Genomic DNA, 25,693 nt, shown 5'->3' with positions numbered 1-25,693 from the left:
CTCTCCCTCTCCTTATAGGGCAGGCCCTGAGGGAAGCAGCCAATCAGGTGTCTCGCACCGCCACCAGACTTTCTCCCATCATTCAGTGCATTCCTCAGAGAGAATTAATATTTATACTTCAGTTCACGGGACAGAGAGGAGGTATGGCAGTACTAATACCACTACTGTGTTATAGTAAAAGTACAAATTCAATATTACATCTTTTACTAGAATATGGTTTTACTAGGAAAATGACTCCAGTAAGTATCAATAACTTATAACTGTGACGGTCACCAGCTACACACCGACTTCACTGACTGTAAACGCACCAGCTACACACCGACTTCACTGACTGTAGACGCACCAGCTACACACCGACTTCATTGACTGCAGATGCACCAGCTAAAGTACTTCTCACCAGAAACACGTAAATACTGAGAGGCATTTAATAATAATATATAATAATGTTAGAATCATATAAATTATTATTGGAAAGTAGACGAGAGCAGGTGGCAGCAGCAGGAGGCGTAGCCTAAAAGCTGCGCTCCAGTCGGACAGTTTCTATCGGCCTTCGAAGATTTGACAGGAAGTTATAGAAAAAGTTCAATCCTGTTAGACGCGATCTGTAGGCTATCTGTAGTTTGCAACCACGTTCGCATTTATTTATATTTGTTCATAAATATTTGTGGAAATCAGAGCAGAATCATTTAGTAATCCCTCTGGAAGTTATACAACTGCAGTTGCTTCATAAGAGTCAGGAAAGTTATGTATAAAAATATAAAGTATAAAATAATGCCACTAAACCTATGTAATGTATGATCATAATTTATAAACAGTATGCGGTAGATTATCTGCTGTTGAGGTAGCAGTATCTACTGCACATAAGCAAAGTTTGATTGTTATACTGTACTGTATTAAATGTGTGTGTGTTTTGGTTTTTTTATGTCTTCCTCTTAAAGCACACTGTAGGCTACTTTAAAAGGTTTTAATAAGGTCTATATAAATAACCTCTATTATTGTTGTTAATATGATTATTATTATTACTATTATTATTATACTATTATCAACCACCACATTATCAGCCAGCGATCGATTCTGTGCAGGCCGGCTCATTTGGAACGAGCCTATTGACTTCATTGACTGTCGATGCACCAGCTACACACCAACTTCACTGACTGTAGACCTGCCTTCACTGAGGGCCTGTCCACACGAAAACGTTTTCAGTGCGTAAACGCAGAAGTCTTGTGCGTTTCGCCCTGCGGTCCATACGAATCTGGCGTTTTCGCGGCGTGAAAACGCACTTTTTTTAAACCAGCTCTCAGGGTGGAAAAGAAAAAAACGGCACCCCTCCGTTTCGTGTTCGTTTTCGTGTGGACGGCGAAAATGAAACGCTGACGTCATCGGCCCGCCCCTTGAGCCTGACTTCTTCCCCTGCGACGTCTCGTAACAACAACAAAAACGGCGGCCTCCGTGCTCGTAGCAGATATTCTGTTCGTCTGTACGACGGCGTATCAGGGCCGCTGTATGAAAAAAAAAACAGAGCCGAGAGAGGGGGGCAATATTCCGGGGAAAAAGTTGCAGATTTGCTACTTTATTACGATGCTAACAAATAACCGCTAGCTAACTTCCCATGAATGTAGGCATTTATTTGTCTAATTAATCCATCCCAACGTGTGACAACGCCTCGTCAAGGTCCTTAGGGTGACAGCTGTTGATGCTCATTGTTGGTTTTATTTATATGGGCCAAATTGTCATCTTATGGGTGTTTATTGATCGGGTGGTCGGGCGGAGATTAGCCGTAACTCTCACGTGTTGCCATAGCAATGGCAAACATCCGGTCAAGCTCCGTCTCTTCTTCTGCGTTTTTGTAGCAGAAACAGCGCCGCATAAGGGCCTGGAATATGTACTACAGTGCGCTGAGTCGTTTTCAGTGGATTCGTCTGGACGCGGATTTTCTTGAAACAACGCCAAGGAAAAACGGAGAAAAAAAGTTTGTTTTGCTTCGTCTGGACGGCCTTGACTGTAGATGCACCAGCTACACACCAACTTCACTGACTGTTGACGCACCAGCTACACACCGACTTCATTGACTGTAGACCTGCCTTCACTGACTGTAGATGCACCAGCTACACAGCAACTTCACTAGATGCTCCAGCTACACACCGACTTCACTGACTGTAGACCGCCAGCTACACACAGACTTCACTGACTGTAGATGCACCAGCTAAGTTTTTCTCAACAGAAACATGTAAATACTGAGAGGCATTTAATAATATTAGAATCATATACGTTTGACGTATTATCACATATTAATATCCAGTAATTATAAAAGTTTAGTTCATGTTTTTATTTACCTCATTATCTTCCTCTCAGTCTCACCTCCTCATATGGAAGTGTAGCATGTTCACAAACACACACACAGACACACACACACACACACACACACACACACACACACACACACACACACAATTTGCGTGCCAAAACAGTGACATCATCAGTTTAGATGATGGAGACCACAATCCCCTTCTGAGGACAGATCCCAGACCATCCTGGACTCACAGAGACACAGAACCATGTTAGGACGGCTGGAAGTTAAAGGAAGATCAGACAGACAGAGAGAGAAAGACAGAGGGACAGACAGAAACGATGAATTCTTGTTATGTATTGACATTTTATTTTTCTAATTTCATCACAAATAGTGTTGCTCATATGTATTTTTTTTAATGACATTCTTTGATTCATTTAATTTATGATATTTTATTATTTATTTACTCGTTGTGAAACACATTTGTCAACCTGCTCTCCTAAAACTACATTTCCCATGTTTCCCTTGATGTATATAAAACACTAATTTGTTATAATTTGTCATAAATTCCTAGAAGTCCATGTAGGGAGGAGGGCTGGATAGGGGTAAAAAAAAACACACAGGAATTTAACCAGGAGACTGATGTTGGTGTCCTGTTAGAACCTTGTAGTCTAGTCTCAACCTAACTAGTTTAGACTCAACCTAACTACATAGTTAACTATGCAGTTTAGTCATCTCAATCTAACTATGTAGTCTAGTCATCTCAATCTTACTATGTACTGTATTTTAGTCATCTCAATCTAACTATGTAGTTTAGTGGTCTCAACCTAACTATGTAGTTTAGTCGTCTCAATCTGGTCCTGGTTCACACGATCCACGTGATGGATCCTTCACAGCCCAACGTATCCCAGGATTCATAGTGACGACTGGATGTTAATCAACATGGCATCTACGAAGATCAGGATAAACTCTCAGTCTGAAATCTACCATGAAACGTTTCCTTCATCAGGATATAAAATAAAAAGGACCAGCGTTCTCATGTGCTCGTAGACCAGAAGAGGATCGCTTCAGACCAGCATTCTCATGTGCTCGTAGACCAGTACAGGATCTCTTCAGACCAGCGTTCTCATGTGCTCGTAGACCAGTACAGGATCTCTTCAGACCAGCGTTCTCATGTGCTCGTAGACCAGTACAGGATCTCTTCAGACCAGCGTTCTCATGTGCTCGTAGACCAGAGCAGGATCTCTTCAGACCAGGGTTCTCATGTGCTTTTAGAGCAAAACAGGATCTCTTTAGACCAGGGTTCTCATGTGCTCCTAGACTAGAACAGGATCTCTTCAGGGTTCTCATGTGGCAGTAGACCAGTCCATCTCAGACAGGAAGCAAGATGCTAGCTGCTTTCTGAGTGTCTGTGCTGTTGGAACTCAATCAACTACGACTCCCAGGGTGCATTTCCCTGACAAACATCCAATTGCAGAGTTTGAACTGCAGCTCTAGAAGTGTGTCCATCCCCGCGACTGCTGAGGCAGATGGGTACTGTAGTCCTGAAGGACACACAGGAGTGTGATGCACTCAGCTTCTCCTTATACGGAAACTTTACTATGAGGAAAAGAAAACTTCCTGGGGCAGAGACTCCACCCACTTTACTCCACCTTCAGAGGAGCAGATTAAACAGAACATAAAACATGAAACTGGGTGAGTTCTGTACGTCTGGAGCTGGAACGCCTAAAAAGGAAGCTGGTCAGTAAATAAGAGGAGCCTCCTCCTCCTGGTGCTGGTCTCATGTAAGGACAGGAAACATGGGGGGTGTGGTCTGCTGAGAGACGGAGACGGTGGTTTTTCTCCTTCATGTCCTTGTTTAGTTGTACAGTGTTCATCTCCTAGCTCCTCCTTCATAGCTTCATACCAGCATCACTGATGGATGGTCTTTATTTACACCATCAGGCACCTCAAACACACACATGATTTATTCTTCTGATATTCTTCTATATCATCACATCTGAGAGGAAAACGCTGTCTGATGGTTTGATGCACTGAGCAACAGTTAATAAGAGGAGAAGAAGAACTGGAGGCAGAGATTTAAACAGAGACAACTTCCTGTTTCACAATAAAACAGATTGAATTAAAAGGTCACCGTAGACCAGAAGGTTAGTGTGAAGGTGACAACGACGGGATGTAGGTGACAGGATGTAGGTGACCACCATGGTTGTAATGTTATTGATCAATAATGATCACAGAAACAAATGGAACAATTATCATTATTATATTAAGTTTAACTTTTCTCGTAGTCATTGATGTTGGTTTATGTTTTATAGTAATTTTGGAAATGAAGTCGACTCCAACTCTATTCATATAACACACACATACACACACACACGAGTGCACACACACGCACATGTGCACACTGACACACACACACACGCACACACGCACACACACACACACACACACTCTCTCTGCGTGGACTTTGACCGAAAATGGGAAAACAGCTGGACTCCTTACTGGGATGTCTGAAACTGATTCTGATTGGCCGACTAACATCAACACACATGAGCCGCTGCTCACAACCAGCTCAGGAATGTGTGTGTGTGTGTGTGTGTGTGTGTGTGTGTGTGTGTGTGTGTGTGTGTGTGTGTGTGTCTCATTCTAATGACTTAATATACTGCTGCTAGTTTAATCTATAATAATAGATACTCTATTATTGATTATATTGAGTTTAATCTATAATAATACACAATAAATTATTGATTATAATGAGTTTTAATAATCTGAATCGGCCTGCACGGTGGTGTAGTGGGTAGCACTGTCACCTCACAGCGAGAGAGTCCCAGGAGTTTGCATGTTCTCCCTGTGTGAGCAGTTCTCTCCGGGTTCTCCAGCTTCCTCCAGTCCAAAGACATGCAGGATGGGGATAGGTTAATTGATCATTCTAAAATTGCCCGTAGGTGTGAATGTGAGTGTGAATGGTTGTCTGTCTCTACATAGACCCTGTCCAGGGTGTACCCTGTCTTCGCCCAATGTCAGCTGGGATCGGCTCCAGACCCCCCGCGACCCTGAATACAGGATAAGCGGTAGACAATGGATGCATGAATCTGAGGGCGCACTCACACTACACCAACTGTACCAGGCACGATTGAGCCTAATGTCCGGATTATTTGGCCAGTGTGAGCACTCCGTTCCATACTTAAGAACGATACTCTTGCTCGGCCCTGGCACGCTTTGAAGAGGTGGATTTGAGTACGGTACGATTCATGCACGAGCAAATGCATGGGTACGCAATGTGGACATGACGTAGGCTTTAATCGTCCCGTCCCACTCATTATCACTCAGTGATCAACTTGGATTCAATCGGGCAGAGGCACTATATGGATCGAATGGCCCTGGTGTGAGTGGGCCCAGAATCTATCTTCAGACAGATTCAACTGTTCCTGGAGGATCAGGTAAGTGTTCCTGGAGGATCAAGTAAGTGGTCCTGGAGGATCTGGTAAGTGGTCTTGGAGGATCAGGTTTCAGGTTTAGGATTTAGTGCTTTGAACTGATCTCACTACAGTTTAAAGGATATTTTCTATCTTCATATGTATTTGTGATGATTATGGTTGAGATAAAATATTGATTCACAAACAGAGATGCTATGATGCTGCGGCTCCCTCTGCAGGCCAAACTGTGTCTGTGCAGTTCTGCTGTTAGTGCTGTTATCTGTGTACTCCTGCTGGTCTCTGTGTACCACTGCTGTTCTCTGTGTACTACTACTGTTCTCTATGTACTACTGCTGTTCTCTGTGTATTACTGTTCTCTGTACTACTACTGTTCTTTGTGTACTACTGCTCTTCTCTGTGTACTGCTGTCTCTGTGTGTTCCCTGTGTACTACTGCTCTTCTCTGTGTAATACTGCTGTTTTCTGTGTACTACTGCTCTTCTCTGTGTACTACTGCTGTTTTCTGTGTACTACTGCTGTTCTCTGTGTACTACTGCTGTTCTCTGTGTATTACTGTTCTCTGTACTACTACTGTTCTTTGTGTACTACTGCTCTTCTCTGTGTACTGCTGTCTCTGTGTGTTCCCTGTGTACTACTGCTCTTCTCTGTGTACTGCTGTCTCTGTGTGTTCCCTGTGTACTACTGCTCTTCTCTGTGTACTGCTGTCTCTGTGTGTTCCCTGTGTACTACTGCTCTTCTCTGTGTACTACTGCTGTTTTCTGTGTACTACTGCTGTTCTCTGCATACAACTGCTCTTCTTTGTGTACTCATTTTCTTACCTGGAGACAATTATATAATAAAATTATAATTATAATTATAATTATAATAATTATAATGTTGATAATATTATTAATAATACATTTATGATGACATCCGTTCAGGAGTTTCCCAGACATCTTTCAGCCGGTCAGTCTGAAGTTACAGGAAGTGAAACAATGGACAGTGGACATTACATCATCACATCACACACACACACAAACACTCTTGTTTTCCTGATGAATGGTGACTCCAGTTTTCATGCTGAGTTGAAGCTCTTTCATCATCTCACTCACAGTCAATCATGACATCAAATTACCCATCAGCCACCACCAGAGTCTGTGATCCCCCCCGAGACGTTTGTTAGACTTTGTCATCTTCTTGTCTCCAGATTTAAATCTGGTGTCGTCTCTGACTTTAATATAATAATATACACAATAAGAATGTGAGTGTGAATGGTTGTCTGTCTCTACATGTCAGCCCTATGATGGACTGGCATCCGGTCCAGGGTGAACCCTGCCTTCGCCCAATGACAGTTCGGATCGGCTCCAGCCCCCCGCGACCCTGAATACAGAATAAGCAGTAGACAATGGAATATACACAATAATTTAATAATATATACAATAATATAATAAAAGATATACTAATGTATACAATTATATAATAATATATACAATAATATACATCACCGGACATCCCCAGACCATCACTTTCACCTGGCCCTCACAAAGATAGATATACTGGAGTGCTGGACACACACTGGGCTTTCCCCTCTGATTTCCCAGAATCCATCACTGGAGCACTTTGAGACTCGAACAGACGGGCTGTTGACCTCAGCGAGAAGATGCTGACATCACTGCTGGACTGAGACACGTTTGTCCCCCAATGAGAATGTGAGCTTTTTATTAAAGACTCAAACCAGGCTTCAGTTTCACCAGCAGAGACTGGTCTGCATGAGACCACATGAGAGACTTTAACATGAAAACGATGTGTTCAGACTTGTTAAACCAGTCTCTAATGTGGTCTCATGTGGATTCGTTTTCTCTGCTGGTCTGACTGACACCTGAACGCAGAATGACTCATGTCCCCCCTGAGGATCCTGGTTGTGGATTTCTCTCTCAGGCTGTCTGACTCAGGATCAGTCATGTTGAGTTGCAGCTATGGCTGCTTGGAAAAATGCCTTTCAGGTGACTCATCTATTGCTGTGTGTGTGTGTGTGTGTGTGTGTGTGTGTGTGTGTGTGTGTGTGTGTGTGTGTGTGTGTGTGTGTGTGTGTGTGTGTGTGTGTGTGTGTGTGTGTGTGTGTGTGTGTGTGTGTGTTTGTATTACAACATCATAATGAGGGTTTGTATGACAGGAAGTTGATTCTTGGTGTCAAACAGAGGTGAGAATTAAAGTACAAAAACGTTACTGTAGGCCTACTTCTGTAGGTTTTGTCAGGTATCTGTACGTTATTTGAGTATTTATATTTCTGACAACTTTTGACCTCTGACCAACTTTACTTTTACTGATTCACCACCTTTTCCTCCTCCACCCTGATCCAGACCCTCATGGACTGCTTCCTGCCTTTGGGACTTTACCAGTCCCAAAGGAGTCTCCGGGGGCCTGGAGGGATGATGTCATCTGGACTGGGAAAAACCTGGACTTCAGCTGAACCGAAACCAGATCCTGGAGAGATTAGTCTGGATCAGCCAATCACATCACACTGTGGGGGCCATGTGACTTCTCGTAAAGGGGCTCTGTGTGTGTGTGTGTGTGTGTGTGTGTGTGTGTGTGTGTGTGTGTGTGTGTGTGTGTGTGTGTGTGTGTGTATGTGTGTGCGCGTGTAACTCATTTGTTGTTGCTTCATCTCACTGAAGAAAACTGCAAATGTTACTACATGTAGTGATGCCGCTAATACTAATACTACTGACATTACTAATACTACGACTACTGGTACTACAAACTAAAACTAACTTTCTATACATATTCAATGTGTTTTTTCATTTCACTTCAGGCAAATAATTGATCATTATGATGATAATGTATTTAAACAAGATTATAATGTATTCAAACATGATTATAATGTATTTACACAACATTATATTGTATTTAAACAATATAATAATGTTTTTAAACAACATTAACATGTATTTAACAACAATATAATGTATTTAGACTGGTATTGTTTCTAACAACATTATATTGTATTTAAAAAATATTATAATGTATTTAAAACATTTTAATATGTTTACACAACATTATATTGTATTTAAACAACATAATAATGTTTTTAAACAACATTAGAATGTATTTAAACAATATAATAATGTATTTAAACAAGATTTTATAATGCATTTAACAACATTATAATGTATCTAACATTTTTAATGTATTAAAACAAGATTATAATGTTATTACACAAGATTATAATGTATTTAACAACATTATGATGTATTATAATTATGTCCACTTTGACATAATGGTTTACAAATTATCTTAGTGACAGGACTCACTTAGTGACACTTAAATATGATGGTCTGTGTTCTGAATTTGTGTATGTCCATAACCATAACGGTGTGCCACAGGGTTCGATATTAGGACCCCTCCTGTTCATTATGTACATTAATGATTTGGGAAAAAATGTGTTAGATGCTAACATGCATTTTTATGCCGATGACACAATTATTTACTGTCTTGGATCAACTCCTGCTAAAGCTGTTATATCTTTGCAGAAAGCATTTGATGTGGTCCAGCACACACACTAAAACTAAAACTAGTCCTCAACACAGACAAGACTAAGTTAATGTTGTTTTCCAACACTAAAATAGTACCTCAAACTGTCCCCACAGTGTCCACTCTTGAGGGAAATGTCATAGAGGTGGTTCATACATACAAATACCTCGGTGTCTTGCTTGATGACTCCCTCACCTTCAAGCCCCATATTGACAATCTTGTGAAGAAACTCAAACTTAAATTGGGTTTTTTCTACCGAAATAAATGTTGTTTCTCTTTTGAGGTGAAAAAGCGGCTTGTCACTGCAACCTTTGTATCCATTTTAGATTATGGAGACCTGATATATATGAATGCCTCAGCTCAATATTTAAGTAAGATTGACGCTGTTTATCATGCTTCTCTGAGGTTTATAACTAACTGTAGAGCCCTTACTCATCACTGTGAGTTGTATTCTCGAGTGGGATGGCCTTCTTTGTCCACCAGGAGGCTGGGTCACTGGTGCACTTTTATCTACAAGGCCATGGTTGGACTACTGCCATCCTACATCTGTAATTTAATCACATGGAGAAGTGTTGATTCTTATGGTTTGCGTTCAAACAATCAGTTGTTGTTGTCTGTTCCATTTGCCCGCACTGAACTGGGGAAAAAGGCTTTCGTCTATTCTGCTCCTTCTACCTGGAACATGCTGCAAAAAGATTGGAAATTAACTGAACTGATATCTTTGAATGCTTTTAAATCCAGGCTGAGAGCACTCGAGACAACCTCCTTTACTTGTAACTGTTTTTTATAATTTTATTTGTTTTATTTGTCTGTATATTGTAACTTTGTAACTTTTGCTGCCTCTTGGCCAGGACTCCCTTGAAAAAGAGGTTTTTAATCTCAATGGGACTTTCCTGGTAAAATAAAGGTAAAATAAAAAAATAAAAGAACATTCCACACATTAAACAAACATTGTTTAACTTTGGTCCTTAAAGTTTATTCTCAGTGATTCTGAAAAATATTGTTTTCACATTTAAAAACTTTCAGTAAAAATATTCATTGACAAACTTCCAGTTATCTTCTTTGTATTTTCTCAACACGTTCACAGTTTAGCCGCTTCACTTTGCTTCTCACACACTTGTTTTCTTTCAGAGTTCAGTTGGAGCTAATTAGCTGCTATTAATAAATAACAATTGAATGTTTCATCAACATGAACGTTTTATACATTAAACCACTAAAGAAAGTATTTAATTAGCCGTTTGATGCAGCTCCTTGTTCACATGAGTTCAGACATTAAAGCTCAACATCACTTATGAAGAAAGTTCTTCGTCACTGCATTCACTTACGTTGTACGTTATACATTCTCCATCATAGTGCTAAAGTTCCTTTTTCTGCTCCGTAAAACATTTTTCAGGTTGATTTGCATTAAAAGACTCTTGCTCCACCAGCTTGCTCATAAAATAACAGATTATATACATATGATTTCATCAATACTGGATAAAGTTAATAAATAAACATGTGAAAAGTCATACAGAGATATAATAAATAAATAAATAAATAAATAAATATATCATTTCCTCAGTCGCTTAATGTAAACGATGATCTGAGATGAAGATTTCTGGTCAGAACAGAAATCTTTTCATCTTTGAGTCACTTATAAACAGAAATATTTACGTGACCTCATTCATTCATGGTTCCAAGGTTCTCTTCTCATTATCAGTTCAAAAACTGATCAGTTTAGAAGTTCTCCATCAGGTCAGAAATGTATTGATTGGCTTCAAAATTAGTCCAGACATTTTAATGAGTTCAGAAACAATCGGTTTAGAAACTTCTCTATCAGTTCAGGAACTCTCTTCAGATTCAGGGAAATGTCCATCAGTTCAGGAACTCTCCATTGATTCAGGAACTCTCTATCAGTTCAGGAACTCTCTTTCAATTTAGGAACTCTCCATCAGTTTCAGGAACTCTCCATCAGATTGAGGAACTCTCTTTCGATTCAGGAACTCTCCATCAGTTCAGAAACTCTCTTTTGATTCAGGAGCTCTCCTTCAATTCAAGAACTGTCTTTCGATTCAGGAACTTCTCCATCAGTAGTTCAGTCTTGGTGTGACTGCAGCGTCCCGGCCAGCAGGTCCCAGTGGGTGAAGTAAGGGGCGTAGTTGCATTTGGACTTGAGATGGTGGAGGTCATGGTGGCGGGCCCCGCCGTACAGCCCCAGCGGCACCAGGCGGTGGGTGGCCCAGGGCAGGTCGTAGCCACAGTGGTCCTCCACCGACAGCCAGATGTTCAGCACGAAGAAGGCCAGCTCGGTGAGCGGGTGGCAGTGCAGCAGGACTGGGGTGGCAGCGGCGAAGAAGCCCAGACTGAGAGTCTCCCAGGCTCCGGAGTGCTCCGTGGTGAGGGCCGAGGTGGAGCTGAAGGTGTGGTGCACCTGGTGGATGAACATAGAATTACAGAAGCAATTATTACAAGTAAGTAAGCAAGTATTACTTAGTAATAAGTAATATTACTTATAATTATCACTTCATATAATTAATTATTTGCATTTATGTCTTTACAACGTTTTATGTCAATAACATAAATATGTAACAATTAGTCTCTACCACAAAGATATGTCTTATTAGATATATTATTAGATATAGATATTTTAACTTCTGCACTTTTATGATTTAGATTATCATTTTTTTTAACTTGTTTGATTTTCTTCGCCTACAAATTTAATGAGAAAAAGATCTAAGAATAAAACATTATCACAACTTAGATATTTGAATTTAAGGAATCCATAGTGTAACTACTGGTTAGTCCTCATTCTACTGGTAAGTCCCGGTCCAGGTACTGACCTTGTGGAAGGTGCGGTAGAGCCAGGGATTTCTGTGGTGCAGCAGGTGCCAGATGAAGCTCTGGAAGTCAAAGAGCAGCAGGCAGACCAGAACCTGAGCCAGCAGTCGGGTCAGGGACGGTGCCTCCTGGGGCAGCTGGATGGGCCTCAGGTACCAGTGGATCAGGGTCAGGGGTAAGATGAAGACCAGGTGGTTGTAGAGAGTCAGAGCCAGGCAGCTCCACAGGGAGGCCCAGCTGACAGAGCTCTGAGGCTGCAGCTTGAACCTGCTCAGCAGGGCCCACCTGGAGGACAGCAGGTCCAGCAGCAGGAAGGGTAGGCAACAAGACAGGTAGACAGACAGGGAGAAGAGGACGGGGAAGACGGGGGAGTCCAGGAGGGCCGAGTGTCCCAATACGAAGGTCCAGAGAGGCTGAAGCATCCTGCCATCATACAGAGTTAATCCAGTTAGACGGTCTGAGCGCCACAGCTGCTTTTATAGAAGCTCAGCCCCACCCACCACTGTGACATCACCAGCACCGCGCCCTTATAAGGACTCTTCCTGCTCCTTAACAAGCCTCAGATTGACAAGTGGAAACTTGGTGGAAACAGAAGTTGACATTTCACACGTTTCCTGTTGCTTTAGGATATAAATCTGTCTACTGGTCTGATTAGAGTCCAGTGCAGACACGTCTCTGTGTAGTTTTGGGTCTCTCTGTAGTGGTTTTGGGTCGTGTGTGGTTTGATGTCTCTCTGTGGTGGTTTTGGGTCTCCGTTGTGGTTTTGCGTTTACTGGTGAAAGTCAGTCACATGGCCTCAAAGCCCTTGAGCTCATTTCTCTCCTTCTCCTTCAGCTGCAGATGTTTGCTGAGAGCTGGTGTTAGAGATGTGACTCTGTCGCCCCCTGCTGGACTCAAGCGGACTAACACTCCCCCCACGTCAATAATACACCGCCAATTATTATAATCGGTTTGTAGAACTGTATAATTATCAATATTCATCATGATTTATAACAATGACCAACTCACATAGCATAACATGTTTTCGAATTAAATTAAATCAAACTTCAGAACTGCGTGTGTGACGCGGTTTGATACTATTGTTGTACTTGTAATTGCTATGACTACTTTTACAGCAGTAAAATATCCGAGTACTAAATTGCGTTTTAAAAAGATCGGAAGTACTCTCCGTTCGACCCGGAACAGAAACCAGAACCACTTCCTGGAGCCTCACGTCGCCCTAGTTTGTTGTTAGTGAGCTAAAGTGGGACTTTTCCTTCTAAAGTCGCTTTTTAAATGTAGTCCGATAAAAACGAAGTGGAACTAACGGAACTGAATGCTGCCACACAGCATTAGCTGTTAGCCGCAGTTAGCCTCGGCCGGTTTAGCGGGAGCAGCGGCGGCTTCTAGCCGGCAGCATGAGCTCCTTCGTCGGCTTGCACACCCAGCTGGCCGTCGTCATGGAGTCTCTGGTCCACGCTGCGGTGGCGGAGCTGAACAAGCTGGTGGAGGACGGCTCGGCCTTCCTGCTCCGCTTGGAGGTCCGGACCGAGGAGGAGGCCGGTTGCCGGGACAAGATGGTGAGGAACGGGGTCCCGGGCCGGCTGGACCACCGACCGTGGTGACATGTATTACGTCAGCGTTTAAGTTTAAACTAAAGATAAGCATTTGTTGATCCGGAGGGAGACTCATAAAACAACATGATCAATAATGTTGATCAACAAGGCTAAAGAACATTACACATTAAAATCATTATTAGAATCTTAAATCTCAGGATCTAATCAATAAGAAAAAAAACGTTGTTTATAATCGATCTGCTCATTCTAACAAAAATGACCAGCAGCCTACATGAGAGCGATGAAGGCCGATGTGAATAAGTCAGTGTACAGGAAGCAGTGACCTGACAGTAGTGTGTCTCCTGTTGGCGTTTGCGTGACCTCTGACCCTGCCAGGTGCAGTTCGCCGCTGTCATGGAGACGCTGGGCAACGAGGCTCTGGGGAAGATCATGAACGTGGTGGACGAAGCCAAACTGCTGCTGGAGTCGTCGGGGAGGACCGGCAGGAGACCTCAGACCAGCATCCTCAACATCCTCAATGACACACGCGTTGGTACGTAACCCCACCCAACCAATCAGGAGAGACCCCATTGGAATGATGTCATACTAATGTGAAATGTCATTGGTCCATAACAGAGGCTGAACATTCGTACGGATTCAGACCACAGACGTTCGACACACACAGATCCACCCAGGTAAGACTTCCTGTTGACTCACCTATTCATCAGTGATGCGTTCACTGACCTGTCTGTCTGACTGACTGTCTGTCTGTTGTGTGACTGCAGACCAAACCAGAGAAGGAGGGAACTGAAAAACCGGCGGTGACAGATGGAGACGTGCATGGCAACATCGACCTGGGAGACAGTGAGTACCTGATCACTGAGACCCCCTCAGACCTGATCGCTATCCTTCTGACCTGATCAGTAGTCCTCACAGGTCCCCTAAGTGTGTGGAGCTGACCCGTGATGGGCTTTTAGTCGGGATCCTGTCAGCCTGATGTTCTTTCACTATAAGCTGTGTACACACCGGAAGAACTGCCCGACTCGCGTCGGTAAATTCGGCGTCGGCTACTTAATATGGCCGACTCGAACAACGACATGGGCGGTTCACACCTACGGAATTACAGCCGACGCCATACGTTCCGCGCTTGCGCGAGATGTAATGTCTCCAAAACAACAGGCGGCGCTAATCTGTATTGTGGGCCAAAAAACACGAAAACCGGAAGTAGGCGGTCCTCTCTAGACCGCCTTCTTCGATTCCACTGGTTATCTGGTATGTTTACCATCGTCACTTCCGGGCTTCACTGATTCGCTAGTCAAGCTGCTAGCCTCCACCAATCAGAATGGTAAAAGAATGACCGACTCGAATGGCGGATTACACATTTGAATCGGCTGAAATGAACGCCGACGTGGGCCGATTCGAGCGACCACACCAAGTAGACTCATGTCACGGGCGCCGACTCTCTCAAAGACGCCGATTTTCGGTCCGGTGTGTGAGCCCCTTAACCCAAAAGAGGAGACCTGGTTTAAGAACTGGAGACTAGTGGTTTTGCTCTGCACAGACTGCAAACTTCCTTCTAAAGTAATCGACATCCTGTAGACCGGATGGATCCACCATAGACACTCTTTGTCTAATGAGAGACTTATTTGATATTTGTAGACATGATCATTACCAGGAAGACCACAGTTTCAGAGCTTTTGGTTTTAGGGCCAAAATGAGTGGTGGGCTGAGCAGTCCAGGTCCAGGTCCAGAGGGACATCAGCAGCGGGGAGCTTTCTCTGGACAGGTATACTCTTTAGCTATTGAGCCTCCTCTGAATCCATTTCAGACCTAGGCCACCAGGACTATGGACTTTATGCTGATGACATTAATGTGTTCATCGAAGGCCGAAGGGACATAGAGTTATTGGTTAGTAGTCTTGATGTGGGCAGACAAGGAAACACAACGTTACCACGAAACCTCTACTGGGAATAACTGTTAGGGTGTCACACTTTCCTCTGGGGGGGTCACTTATATAACTTGGTTGTCCCGACCTTTTGACACAGACCGTCTTGGCTCCACCAAAGGGCCTGAAAGAGTTTGGAGGGCAGTTGTGGATTTCTTCTGGCTCAGATCAGTGATACTGTACCTGCCGGTACAGGAGGGAGGACAGCGTCTGGTAGACATGTAGGGTCACTGTGGTGTCGAACTAGTCTGACGTTTGATTTGTCCATAACAGAGGCTGAACACTCGTACAAGGTCCAACCAGGGACCTCGGACACACACAGATCCACTCAGGTAAGATTGTTGACTGTTGACTTGCCTGTTCATCAGTTCATACTGACCTGTCTGTCTGACTGTCCGTCTGTTGTGTGACTGCAGACCAAACAAGAGGAGGAGAGAACTGAAAACCTGTTTGTCCCAGCAGTGACCGTTAAAGACGAACACGGCAACATCGACCTGGGAGCCATCGCTGAGAGTGAGTACCTGATCACTGAGACCCCCTCAGACCCGATCACTTCCCCTCAGACCCGATCACTTCCCCTCAGACCTGACCCCTCAGACCAGATCTGAGACCTGATGGATAGCTTTGAGTTGAATCCGAGTGTTTTCCTTCCAGGAGCTCGGGTGGAAGCGGCCCAGCCGGTGACCTCTGACCTGCAGCAGCAGGAGTTCGTCCTGCAGAGCGTCACATGGAAGTACTTCACATGTACGACATGTGGTAAATCCTTCACGTCTCAGAGCAACCTGAAGTCCCACTACCGGATCCACACCGGCGAGAAGCCGTTCCCCTGCGGCGTCTGTGGCCGGTCCTTCCGCCAGCGCCAGAGTCTGCAGAGCCATGCGAGGACGCACACAGGCGAGCGGCCGTATGAGTGTCTGCAGTGCGGGAAGCGTTTCTCCAAGCAGACGCAGCTGAAGACGCACGCCATCATCCACACGGGTGAGAAGCCGCATAGCTGCGAGGTCTGCGGCCGCCGCTTCAACCTGCTGCAGAACCTGCACCGCCACGCGCACACACACACCGGCAACAAGGTCTTCGTCTGCAATGCCTGCGGGAAAGGCTTCACCCGCGCCGTCACGCTGAAGACCCACCAGCTGATCCACACAGGCCAGAAGCCCTTCGGGTGTGAGCAGTGCCCCAAGACCTTCCGCCACGCTGTTAACCTCAAGAACCACCAGAGGATCCACAGTGGTGTGCGGCCGTTCGGCTGCGACCTCTGTGGGAAAACCTTCCGCCAGTCGGTGAACCTGAAGATCCACCAGCGGATCCACACTGGCGAGCGGCCCTTCAGCTGCCAGGAGTGCGGCAAGACGTTCAGCCAGCAGAGCAGCCTGATCTCGCACGGCCGCACCCACTCCTCGGAGAGGCCGTTCGCCTGCAGCTGCTGCGACAAGCGGTTCAACAATGCCAACAGCCTGAAGCTGCACCTGCGCGTCCACACCGGCGAGAAGCCGTACGCCTGTGACGTCTGCGGGAAGGCCTTCAGCCAGGGCAGCCACCTACGCACGCACCAGCGCCACGTCCACGCCGGCGGCAAGCAGTACATCTGTGACCGGTGTGGGAAGCGGTACTCGGACCAGCGCAACCTGAAGCTGCACAAGTGCGGCTATGCATGAACCAGTCAGACAATCAGAGTGCATGGTCCTTAACTTTAAATACTACACTACCCACAAGCCTCCAGGTTTGTTTGTGATGTTTAAACCACTGAAAATGGAACGAATGATCACCTGATATAAGCCCCGCCCACCAAAATACAGTGTTCTGATTGGTTGAAACCAAGGCTTTAAGTTATGCTAATAATGTGGCTGGAATTGTCTGTAAATGTGTAAATATGCACATTGATCCTTTTTCTAATTTTATAGATTATATTTTTCATTTGTCTGGAAAATAAAGTAAGTGAAATCTACAACTAATCCTGTTCATTTCCAGGTGACTGAAAATACGAGGTCAGGTGACCATGAATGATTTAGAGTAAAACCCAAAAAATAAATATACCAAATATCCATCCATCCATTTATTGTCTACCGCTTATCCTGTATTCAGGGTCACGGGGGGGCTGGAGCCGATCCCAGCTCTCATTGGGCGAAGGCAGGGTACACCCTGGACAGGTAACCAGTCCATCACAGGGCCAACATAGAGACAAACAACCTATCCCCATCCTACATGTCTTTGGACTGTGGGAGGAAGCTGGAGAACCCGGAGAGAGCCCACGCTTACACAGGGAGAACATGCCAACTCCACACAGAAGGAACCCGAACCCAACCCGGGAATCGAACCCGGGACCCTCTCGCTGTGAGGCGACAGTGCTACTCACTACATCACTGTGCAGCCCAATATACCAAATATATATAATTAAAAATACAAATTACATTATGATAGAACCAATAATACATGTAATTTAATTTGAGATATATTAAATTACATTTGAGAGATGTTTTGAGCAATTTCTGCTAATTAATAAATTACATTAAAAAACAAAAAAAAGAGTGTTTACATTCATTGTTCACCTGTAGAACAGCACTTCGTGAATTATTTCTTTGCATTTTATTTGAAGAACACAATTTGGTTTTATTTTTATAGCCACAAATTAAATAACATTGCAGACTTGCACTTAATGGTAGAGAGAAAGAAGAAGCTTAATTTAAATAAATTAAAATAATTGGGGGAAAAACTGAATTGGGATTTTAAAAAAATGTCAGTTTATAATAATATGAGTTAAAAAGGACGCGGCTAGCGTGTTATTTTATATTTATGTTCGTAAAGTTAACATGTTTACAATTAATTCAATGATAATCCTCGTTCTTCATTAATCCATCTGACGTCAGGCTGACGTACTCTTCAATATGGCCTCTCCGCCCGGAGCTCAACTGTCACGGCCGAGCATGAGAATCCCGGAGCGGCCGCACCGACAGTCTCTCCCGGCCTGAGGACTCCGAGTCCCGGTATGCCGCTCCACTGGAGCCGCGGTCCGCTCATCGAGGACGAGGCACCGCAACCGGCTGTGTTGGTGCCGAGCAGCGCTGACTGAAGATCCGGAGAGGTGAGTGAACGCCAAGTTACCGACAACAGGACCGGAAAACCAGCGAACCTTCAAAATAAAGCGTGCCATATAACAAGACTGGAAACTAGTGTGGTTAACCTTCAAAGTAAAGTATATTATAACGAGACCGAAAACCATCAGTGTACAACTTCAAAATAAAACCTGTAATATGGCTAGAAACCAGCGGTGTCCACCTTCAAAACAAAACCTGTAATATAGTAAGAAACCAGCAGTGGTACACCTTCAAAATGAAGGTGTCATATAACAAGGCTGGAAACCGTCCAGGTATACCTTCAAAATAAAACCTGTCATATAACAAGACTGGAAACCGTCCAGGTATACCTTCAAAATAAAACCTGTCATATAACAAGACTGGAAACCAGCCAGGTATACCTTCAAAATAAAACCTGTCATATAACAAGACTGGAAATCAGCTGGGTTTACTTCAAATTAAAACGTGCTGAAAAATCATGTTTTCCTTGTGGAATTTATTTAGTTAATGAAAATGACTGAATTAAATCATAATTTACTATAGAAGACGAGGCGAGAACTGTTTTTTCTGAACTACTTTTTATTTTATTAACAGAGGAAGTGTGTTTGCTGGTGTTGTGAAAGTGAAATGGAAAGATGCGATGACGCGTCGTCTTCACCCGCGATGGTAAACAACACAGACAAATCCTTGCTGTGTCATCATCATCATCATGGTCGTCGTCGCTCTTCTCACTCTGATGATGATGTCATTGCCTGGGGTCAGCGGGTCACACGTTCAATTGACGGCAAGGATGTGGCATCCAGCGCTCCGGCGCAGCGTGTGGATCTTGCCACCTGTACGCTCTGCTCCGGGTCAGATCACAGCCAGAGTGGACCAATCAGGTGCTGCTCTGACGGTCAGGAGGTGGAGCATCTAAGTGCAGCGGCCTGCTGGTGTGGGGGCAGGGCTAACAACCACCACCTGGACCAGCCCACCTGCTCTGCACCGCCGTCTCAGCATATGAACCCTGTCACTTCGCCCTTGGATGAGGATGAGGGGGAGGTGAACTTTGACCTCGAACAGGTCAGCTCTGAAGATGATGCCTTCACAGAGCCACCACCGGGCCAGCTGAGACACCCCACCACCAGCCCTGCCCCTGCTCCTCGCTACAGGAACACGTACGAGTGCGTCCGCAGGCAGAGCGCTCCAGGTCAGCTGGTGCAGGTCAACGCCGGTCCAGAGTCTGAGCTGCAGTCCAGGAGGCCGGACATCGCCGAGTACTTCAGCAGGTAGATCAGATGGCAGGCTTATCAATACCAGACCAGTACCAGATCAATACCAGACCATTACCAGATCAATACCAGATCAATACCAGATCAATACCAGACCATTACCAGACCATTACCAGACCAGGACCAGATCAATACCAGACCATTACCAGACCAGTACCAGTACCAGATCAATATCAAATCAATACCAGATCAATACCAGATCAATACCAGACCATTACCAGTAAGAAAGTCCTGAACCTTTAAATCTTTAACTCCTGTGTGTGTGTGTGTGTGTGTGTGTGTGTGTGTGTGTGTGTGTGTGTGTGTGTGTGTGTGTGTCTGTGTGTGTGTGTGTGTGTGTGTGTGTGTGTGTGTGTGTGTGTGTGTGTGTATGCGTGTGTATATGTGTGTGTGTGTGTGTGTGTGTGTGTGTGTGTGTGTGTGTAGCAGGAAGCAACGGTCCGTCAGCAGCAGTGTTCCTGGTTGGAAGCTGTTTGGTAAAGTTCCTCCCAAACAAAGTCCCTCTAAACAGGCTCGGATCATCCAACAGGTACAGACCTGAACCTGCAGAGACCTGAACCTGCAGAGTTCTGCAGAGTCCTGAACCTTCATTTCTCTTCTTTTATGACATTGCAGGAGTTTGAAGCTCGGCAGGTGGCAGCCCGCTGCTCTCCTACCCATCATGCCGCGGGGCAGCCGAGCAGGAGGAAGGTGGAGTTTGAGCCGCGGTCTACCACAGCTCTGATCCTGGAGGACCGGCCAATGTACGTCCACTTCCTGCCTCTCTGTCTGTCTGTCGGATCACCTCCTGTCTTTGACGGCATGTCTGTGTGCAGGAACCTCCCGGCCAAGTCGGCGGAGGAGACGCAGCGCCACCGGCAGCAGTATGAGCAGATGGTGGCCGGCGCCCGCAGGACAGGTGTGTTTAATTTAGCCAGCTGCTCATCCCACAGGGGCGGAGCTTAACTGAGTGTGTCTGTGTGTCAGAGCTGAAGGAGGCCCAGAGGAGGCGCCAGCAGAGGGAGGAGCGCCTCAAACAGGAGGAGGTGATCGCCAACGCCACACTGGTCTGGAACCAGCACATCCTGTCCAACTGGGACGCCATGTATGTGATATAATGTCAGGGTGTCAGTGATGATGTCAGAGTTTCCGTGACGATGTCAGAGTCTATGATGATGTCACAGTGTATCTGTGTGTTTCAGGAAGTCCAGCCGTCGGGCCCGGGACCTGTGGTGGGGGGGTCTACCTCCCAGCGTCCGAGGACGGGTCTGGAGCCTCGCCGTCGGCAACGAGCTCAACATCACCGCAGGTTCAATTCTGTCTCTTCATATTGTGTTACCGAGCAACAGCTGCTCCACATCCTGCTAACCTTCCTCCTCCCCCCTTCTCCTCCTCCCCCTCCTCTCTCCTCCTCTTCCTCCCCGTCTTCTCTCCTCCTGCCCCCCTTCCTCCTCCCCTTCCCCTCCTCAGACCTGTATGAGATCTTCCTCTCCAGAGCGAAGGAGAAGTGGACCAGCCCCACCCGGACCGACGGTGAGTCACATGTAGATTAACAGAAACTAAACACCAGTTTTGCCTCCAACCAGATGAAGCTCATTTAGCAGCATACTACTTAGCTAGCTAGCTAGCATGCTAACTGCATGCTACAGTTACAGAACATAAAGGCAGCATCTGCTGGGCTGGTCTACATTCCTGTCACATAGAGCTGGACTTCAGGAGGTACCTTCACATTCCTATGCTACAGGACTAGAACAGAAGTAGACCAGGACTAGAACAGGAGTAGAACAGGACCAGAACAGGAGTAGAATAGGACTAGAACAGGTGTAGAACATGAGTAGAACAGGAGTAGAATAGGAGTAGAACAGGACTAGAACAGGACAAGAACAGATGTTGAACTGTCATTTTCTGTAACCAGTGTAGCATTAACGAATGACAGACTCGTCTCCAGTCTCTGACTCGACTCTGGATCTAGTCTCTGACTTGTTTCTAACTCAACTCTGACTCTGGTCTCTGACTCGTCTCTGGTCTCTGACTCATCTCTGACCTGTCTCCGGTCTCTGACTTATCTCTGGTCTCTGACTCGACTTTGAATCTAGTCTCTGACTTGTTTCTAACTCAACTCTGACTCTGGTCTCTGACTTGTCTCCGGTCTCTGACTCATCTCCGGTCTCTGACTCGTCTCTGGTCTCTGACTGGTCTTTGGTCTCTGATTCGTCTCTGGTCTCTGACTTGTCTCCGGTCTCTGACCCATCTCCGGTCTCTGACTCGTCTCTGGTCTCTGACTCGTCCCCGTAGATGGAGCGCCGTCCACGCTGGACCTGATCACCAGGGACCTCTGCAGGACTCTGCCATCCCTCGGCGTCTTCCAGAAGGTCTGACAGAGAAAAACCGTCACCGTATGTTCATCTGGGGAGACAGGAAGTGAATTCTGACTTTTATTTTGTAGGGTGGTCCTTACCACGACCTGCTGCAAAGCATTCTGGGAGCTTACACCTGTTACAGACCAGATGTGGGATATGTGAGTCTTACACATACACACACACATACAAGCACAGTTGTATTTACATGACCTTTTTGGACCTCACATTGTCTTTCATTAACCTGGATATGAGACCAGAACCATTACCAGCCTCATCCCAGCCCTGATATTAACCCTAAACCAAGTCTTCGCTCATGTGATGAGGATGGTTGTGGGGAGGGCGAGGGATTCTTTTAATCCAGACTAACTGGACTCTCAAGAAACTGTCTCCAATCTGCTGGCTGGATCCAAAAGGTAGTCAAACCAACTCCATCGTAGTGGTCCCAGTGCTACCAGTGGTCCCAGCAGTCCCAGTGGTCCAGTACTCCCAGCGGTCCCAGTGGTCCCAGTGAACACAGTCAGATGAACGAGTTGTCATATTAACAATAACTCCTAAAACTGTTCAACGCAGGACCAATCTGGTCCAGATGCCTTCGAAATCCAGAGAGGTGGTTTTGAATGCACATCACTTGGCAAGTTCACAATTAGTGACATCACACAGTGACATCACACAGTGATATCACACATCCAGATGCACGGCGACCAAAGCGGCGATGTTGTGCAGAAATATCGAACTCTCTCTGTAACAGAGAAGACAGGTCTGGGATCAGCAGAGACCTGGTTACGCCAACAAACAGCCCACTACCAAAAACCACAAACAGGGGCCCCCTTCACTGCCAACCCATTCTCTCCGCCCCCTTTTCCAACCTGGTCTAGGTTCAGGTCTCTGCTGTTCTCAGCCACCACACCCTCACCCGTCTCTCTGCTTGTCTCCTGTCCAGGTCCAGGGTATGTCCTCCATGGCAGCCATGTTGATGCTGAACATGGACCAGGTCCAGGTCTTCATCAGTTTCTCAAACCTGATCAACAGACCCTGTCAGTTGGCTTTTTTCAGAGTGGACCACCAGCTGGTACACAAACAAGTTGTCTTCCTCTACATTTTGTACCACAACTAACCCTGAACCTGAACCTGAACCTGTCTCCCTGTAGATGCTCAGGTATTTCGGGGCCTTCCAGGTGTTTTTCGAGGAGACTCTTCCTCGTCTATTCCTTCACTTCCAGTCTTCAGATGTGACTCCTGACCTCTACCTCATGGACTGGTGAGTTTCCAGTTTAGATCGGGTTAGTCCATCGGGTCCTATGGGCCTATCTTAGCACAGAAATGTTCATTCAGACTGAACAATGTGGTGGAACGATGCCTAGTTCTGCAGAGACAAAGTCTTCAGTCACAATATTTTAAGTGCCATCATGGCTTTGATGTTGTGGACCAGGACTAGTTAGCACCTTGCTGCTCTGGAAGAAAGTGGTTTAACAACTATCTAAATAATCGTTTTTAGACAACCACCACCATTTTCTTTTTTCCTGGTCACATGACCCCTGAGAACAGCTCACTGTCCGTTCTATTCTGTTCTGTTTCTACGTTAACATTCTTTTATTCCGGCATGTTAAAACCTTGACTCGAAGGTTCGGATGTTGTAAAGCCATACATTTTGAGACATTTTCAACCATGAAATGCTGATTTTGATGAAGAAACGTCGATGTGGTGTGATGAGATGATGCTGATTCATGTTACTCAAACGTGAATGCCTACTAAGCCCCCCCATCCCTCCAGGATCCTGTCCCTTTACATGAAGCCCCTCCCTCTGGACGTGGCGTGCAGAGTTTGGGACGTTTTCTTTCGGGACGGTGAGGAGTTCCTGTTCAGGACGGCGCTGGGTCTCCTGAGGCTCTACGAAGACGTCCTGCTGCACCTGGATCTCATCGGCATTGGTGAGAGGTCACATGACCCAGGGTCGGTTCAATCTGGAAGGGGCGGGTTCAGTCTGTGGGCGGGTTCAGTCTGAAAGGGGCATGTGCGTCGCTTCGCTGCGGTTGAACAAATGTTTCCTGGAAACGGTCAAATGGTGTGTAAGGTATTGGCCAATTGGCAGCAACCTGCTTATGAGCACCACCCAGGGCCGACCAAAGCCTTATGGGGGCCGCGGCTGTCAAAGTCTTTTATTTTTTGCTGTATTTTATGTTTTCCAAAATAACTTAGTACTAATAATTATTTGAGTTTCATTGGACTTTTTAAAACAGGAGATTGAAAATATTTGAGGTCTGTGTTGTTTGGAACGCAGCATGGATGTTCAGGAAGGTCCGCCATGATTCATGTAACTCATCAATATAAGTTTAATGTAGTAATGAACGATAACATGTAGATGCTAACTGAGCAGCGACGTCACTGTGGCGGGAACCAATCAGCTTTCAGAATGATCACACACCTTAAGGAGATGTCTCCATCTCTGTCCTCCAGCTCAGTTTCTGTCCCGCCTTCCCAGTGAGGAGCTGCTCTCTGATAGGCTGTTCGCCTGCATCTCGGCCACACCCATGCTGAGTGGGAACAGGAAGTGGGCTCAGGTGAGTCACCTGACAGATGGACTGATGATGCTGTCAGAACAAATACATTAATATCATCAATAAAACTTTATTTTTTTGTGTCTCAGGTTTTGTCAGAAAGAAGCAGCTGATCTGATCTACTACTTCATCTAATCAACATCATGTCAGTTTTTATTTATTTGCATAATCAAATATTGAACTAATGCTCCAGAGGACTAAAGCTGCCATCGTAATAAATAAAGAAATGTGTAAATAAAAGCCCATTGAATATGCAAATTAATTTCTAAATAAATAAAGTGTTAAGTGCCACCAAGGCACACCCCCTCATTTACAAACACAAATCAATCAATTAATTAATTAATAAGAAAATTAAAAAACTGGGAAATATGAAAATAAATTATTAAAAGTTTGTAAAATAAATATGTTTGATTTATTTTCAAATTAGCCTGCATATTTATTTGATTATTTAGTTTTTTATTTCTGTATTTCTTTCTTTAATTATTTATTTATTTATGTATTTTATTATAATGGTAGCTCTAGCCCTCCATACCGACGTAAGGAAAACATCATAAGAACACGTAAACAAAATAGATATAAATGTAAAACTTTATTTATTCATCATCAAAATGTTCTTTTTAAATTAAAATCGTAAACATGTTTGAATGTGTCTGTTTCTGAGTAGATGAACAAACCCCTCAGATTCATGCGTTTGTTTATGTGACCATTCTCTGTTTAATTTAGTCATATTTATATTATAATTTCCTCGAAAATAATGATGTTTATCTGAAGAACTCTAATAACTCATTGTATTGTTTATTTTATGTATTTATGTTTGTATCTACATGTTTTGTTCTGTAACATTTATTAAATCATAAGCGAATAAAAACGGTGCGTTCACTGCTGTTCCGGTCTTCTTGTGTTATTCCACCTCCGGCCGCGGCGGGC

The 25,693-nt window shown here is 44.8% G+C and overlaps 3 protein-coding genes and 1 long non-coding RNA gene across 7 annotated transcripts; 3 read left to right on the top strand and 1 right to left on the bottom strand.

The window, feature by feature from the left end:
• The first annotated feature begins 10,163 nt into the window (after window positions 1-10,163).
• LOC311008521 lies at window positions 10,164-11,328 on the top strand. The gene is made up of 3 exons (XR_014596528.1): window positions 10,164-10,352; window positions 10,535-11,090; window positions 11,188-11,328. It is a non-coding gene; the product is annotated as an uncharacterized lncRNA (long non-coding RNA).
• On the bottom strand, window positions 11,189-12,516 carry ch25h (cholesterol 25-hydroxylase). 2 transcript variants are annotated; one of them, XM_084002212.1, is made up of 3 exons: window positions 12,053-12,516; window positions 11,294-11,643; window positions 11,192-11,217 (listed from the first exon to the last, which is right to left on the bottom strand). In XM_084002212.1, exons 1-2 carry the CDS (start codon window positions 12,470-12,472, stop codon window positions 11,308-11,310), a joined length of 756 nt encoding a protein of 251 aa, XP_083858338.1. In that variant the 5' UTR covers window positions 12,473-12,516; the 3' UTR covers window positions 11,192-11,217; window positions 11,294-11,307. The 2 variants fall into 2 exon arrangements, with proteins under 2 accessions (XP_083858337.1, XP_083858338.1); XM_084002211.1 differs by having other exon boundaries at window positions 11,189-11,643.
• A 727-nt stretch (window positions 12,517-13,243) lies between these two features.
• Window positions 13,244-17,970, top strand: LOC311033355 (uncharacterized protein). Of its 2 annotated transcripts, none has more exons than XM_084040696.1 (7): window positions 13,244-13,609; window positions 13,988-14,138; window positions 14,222-14,280; window positions 14,371-14,449; window positions 15,804-15,862; window positions 15,947-16,043; window positions 16,185-17,970. In XM_084040696.1, the coding sequence occupies exons 1-7, from the start codon at window positions 13,448-13,450 to the stop codon at window positions 17,183-17,185; spliced, it is 1,608 nt and encodes a 535-aa protein (XP_083896822.1). In that variant the 5' UTR covers window positions 13,244-13,447; the 3' UTR covers window positions 17,186-17,970. The 2 variants fall into 2 exon arrangements, with proteins under 2 accessions (XP_083896822.1, XP_083896821.1); XM_084040695.1 differs by having other exon boundaries at window positions 13,982-14,138; window positions 16,185-17,968.
• Window positions 17,971-18,210: 240 nt separating this feature from the next.
• On the top strand, window positions 18,211-25,601 carry LOC311008375 (TBC1 domain family member 12-like). 2 transcript variants are annotated; one of them, XM_084002021.1, is made up of 15 exons: window positions 18,211-18,609; window positions 19,196-19,869; window positions 20,302-20,401; window positions 20,488-20,615; window positions 20,688-20,770; window positions 20,839-20,956; window positions 21,054-21,160; window positions 21,322-21,384; window positions 22,147-22,223; window positions 22,298-22,369; window positions 23,152-23,280; window positions 23,360-23,469; window positions 23,982-24,139; window positions 24,666-24,769; window positions 24,856-25,601. In XM_084002021.1, the coding sequence occupies exons 2-15, from the start codon at window positions 19,229-19,231 to the stop codon at window positions 24,877-24,879; spliced, it is 1,914 nt and encodes a 637-aa protein (XP_083858147.1). In that variant the 5' UTR covers window positions 18,211-18,609; window positions 19,196-19,228; the 3' UTR covers window positions 24,880-25,601. The 2 variants fall into 2 exon arrangements, with proteins under 2 accessions (XP_083858147.1, XP_083858146.1); XM_084002020.1 differs by having other exon boundaries at window positions 18,214-18,609; window positions 20,299-20,401.
• The last annotated feature ends 92 nt before the right edge of the window (window positions 25,602-25,693 follow it).

This window comes from Eutrigla gurnardus (assembly GCF_963514095.1).
Source record: "Eutrigla gurnardus genome assembly, chromosome: 22".
NCBI lineage: Eukaryota > Metazoa > Chordata > Actinopteri > Perciformes > Triglidae > Eutrigla > Eutrigla gurnardus.
This window is presented reverse-complemented; position numbering and strand designations above follow the sequence as displayed.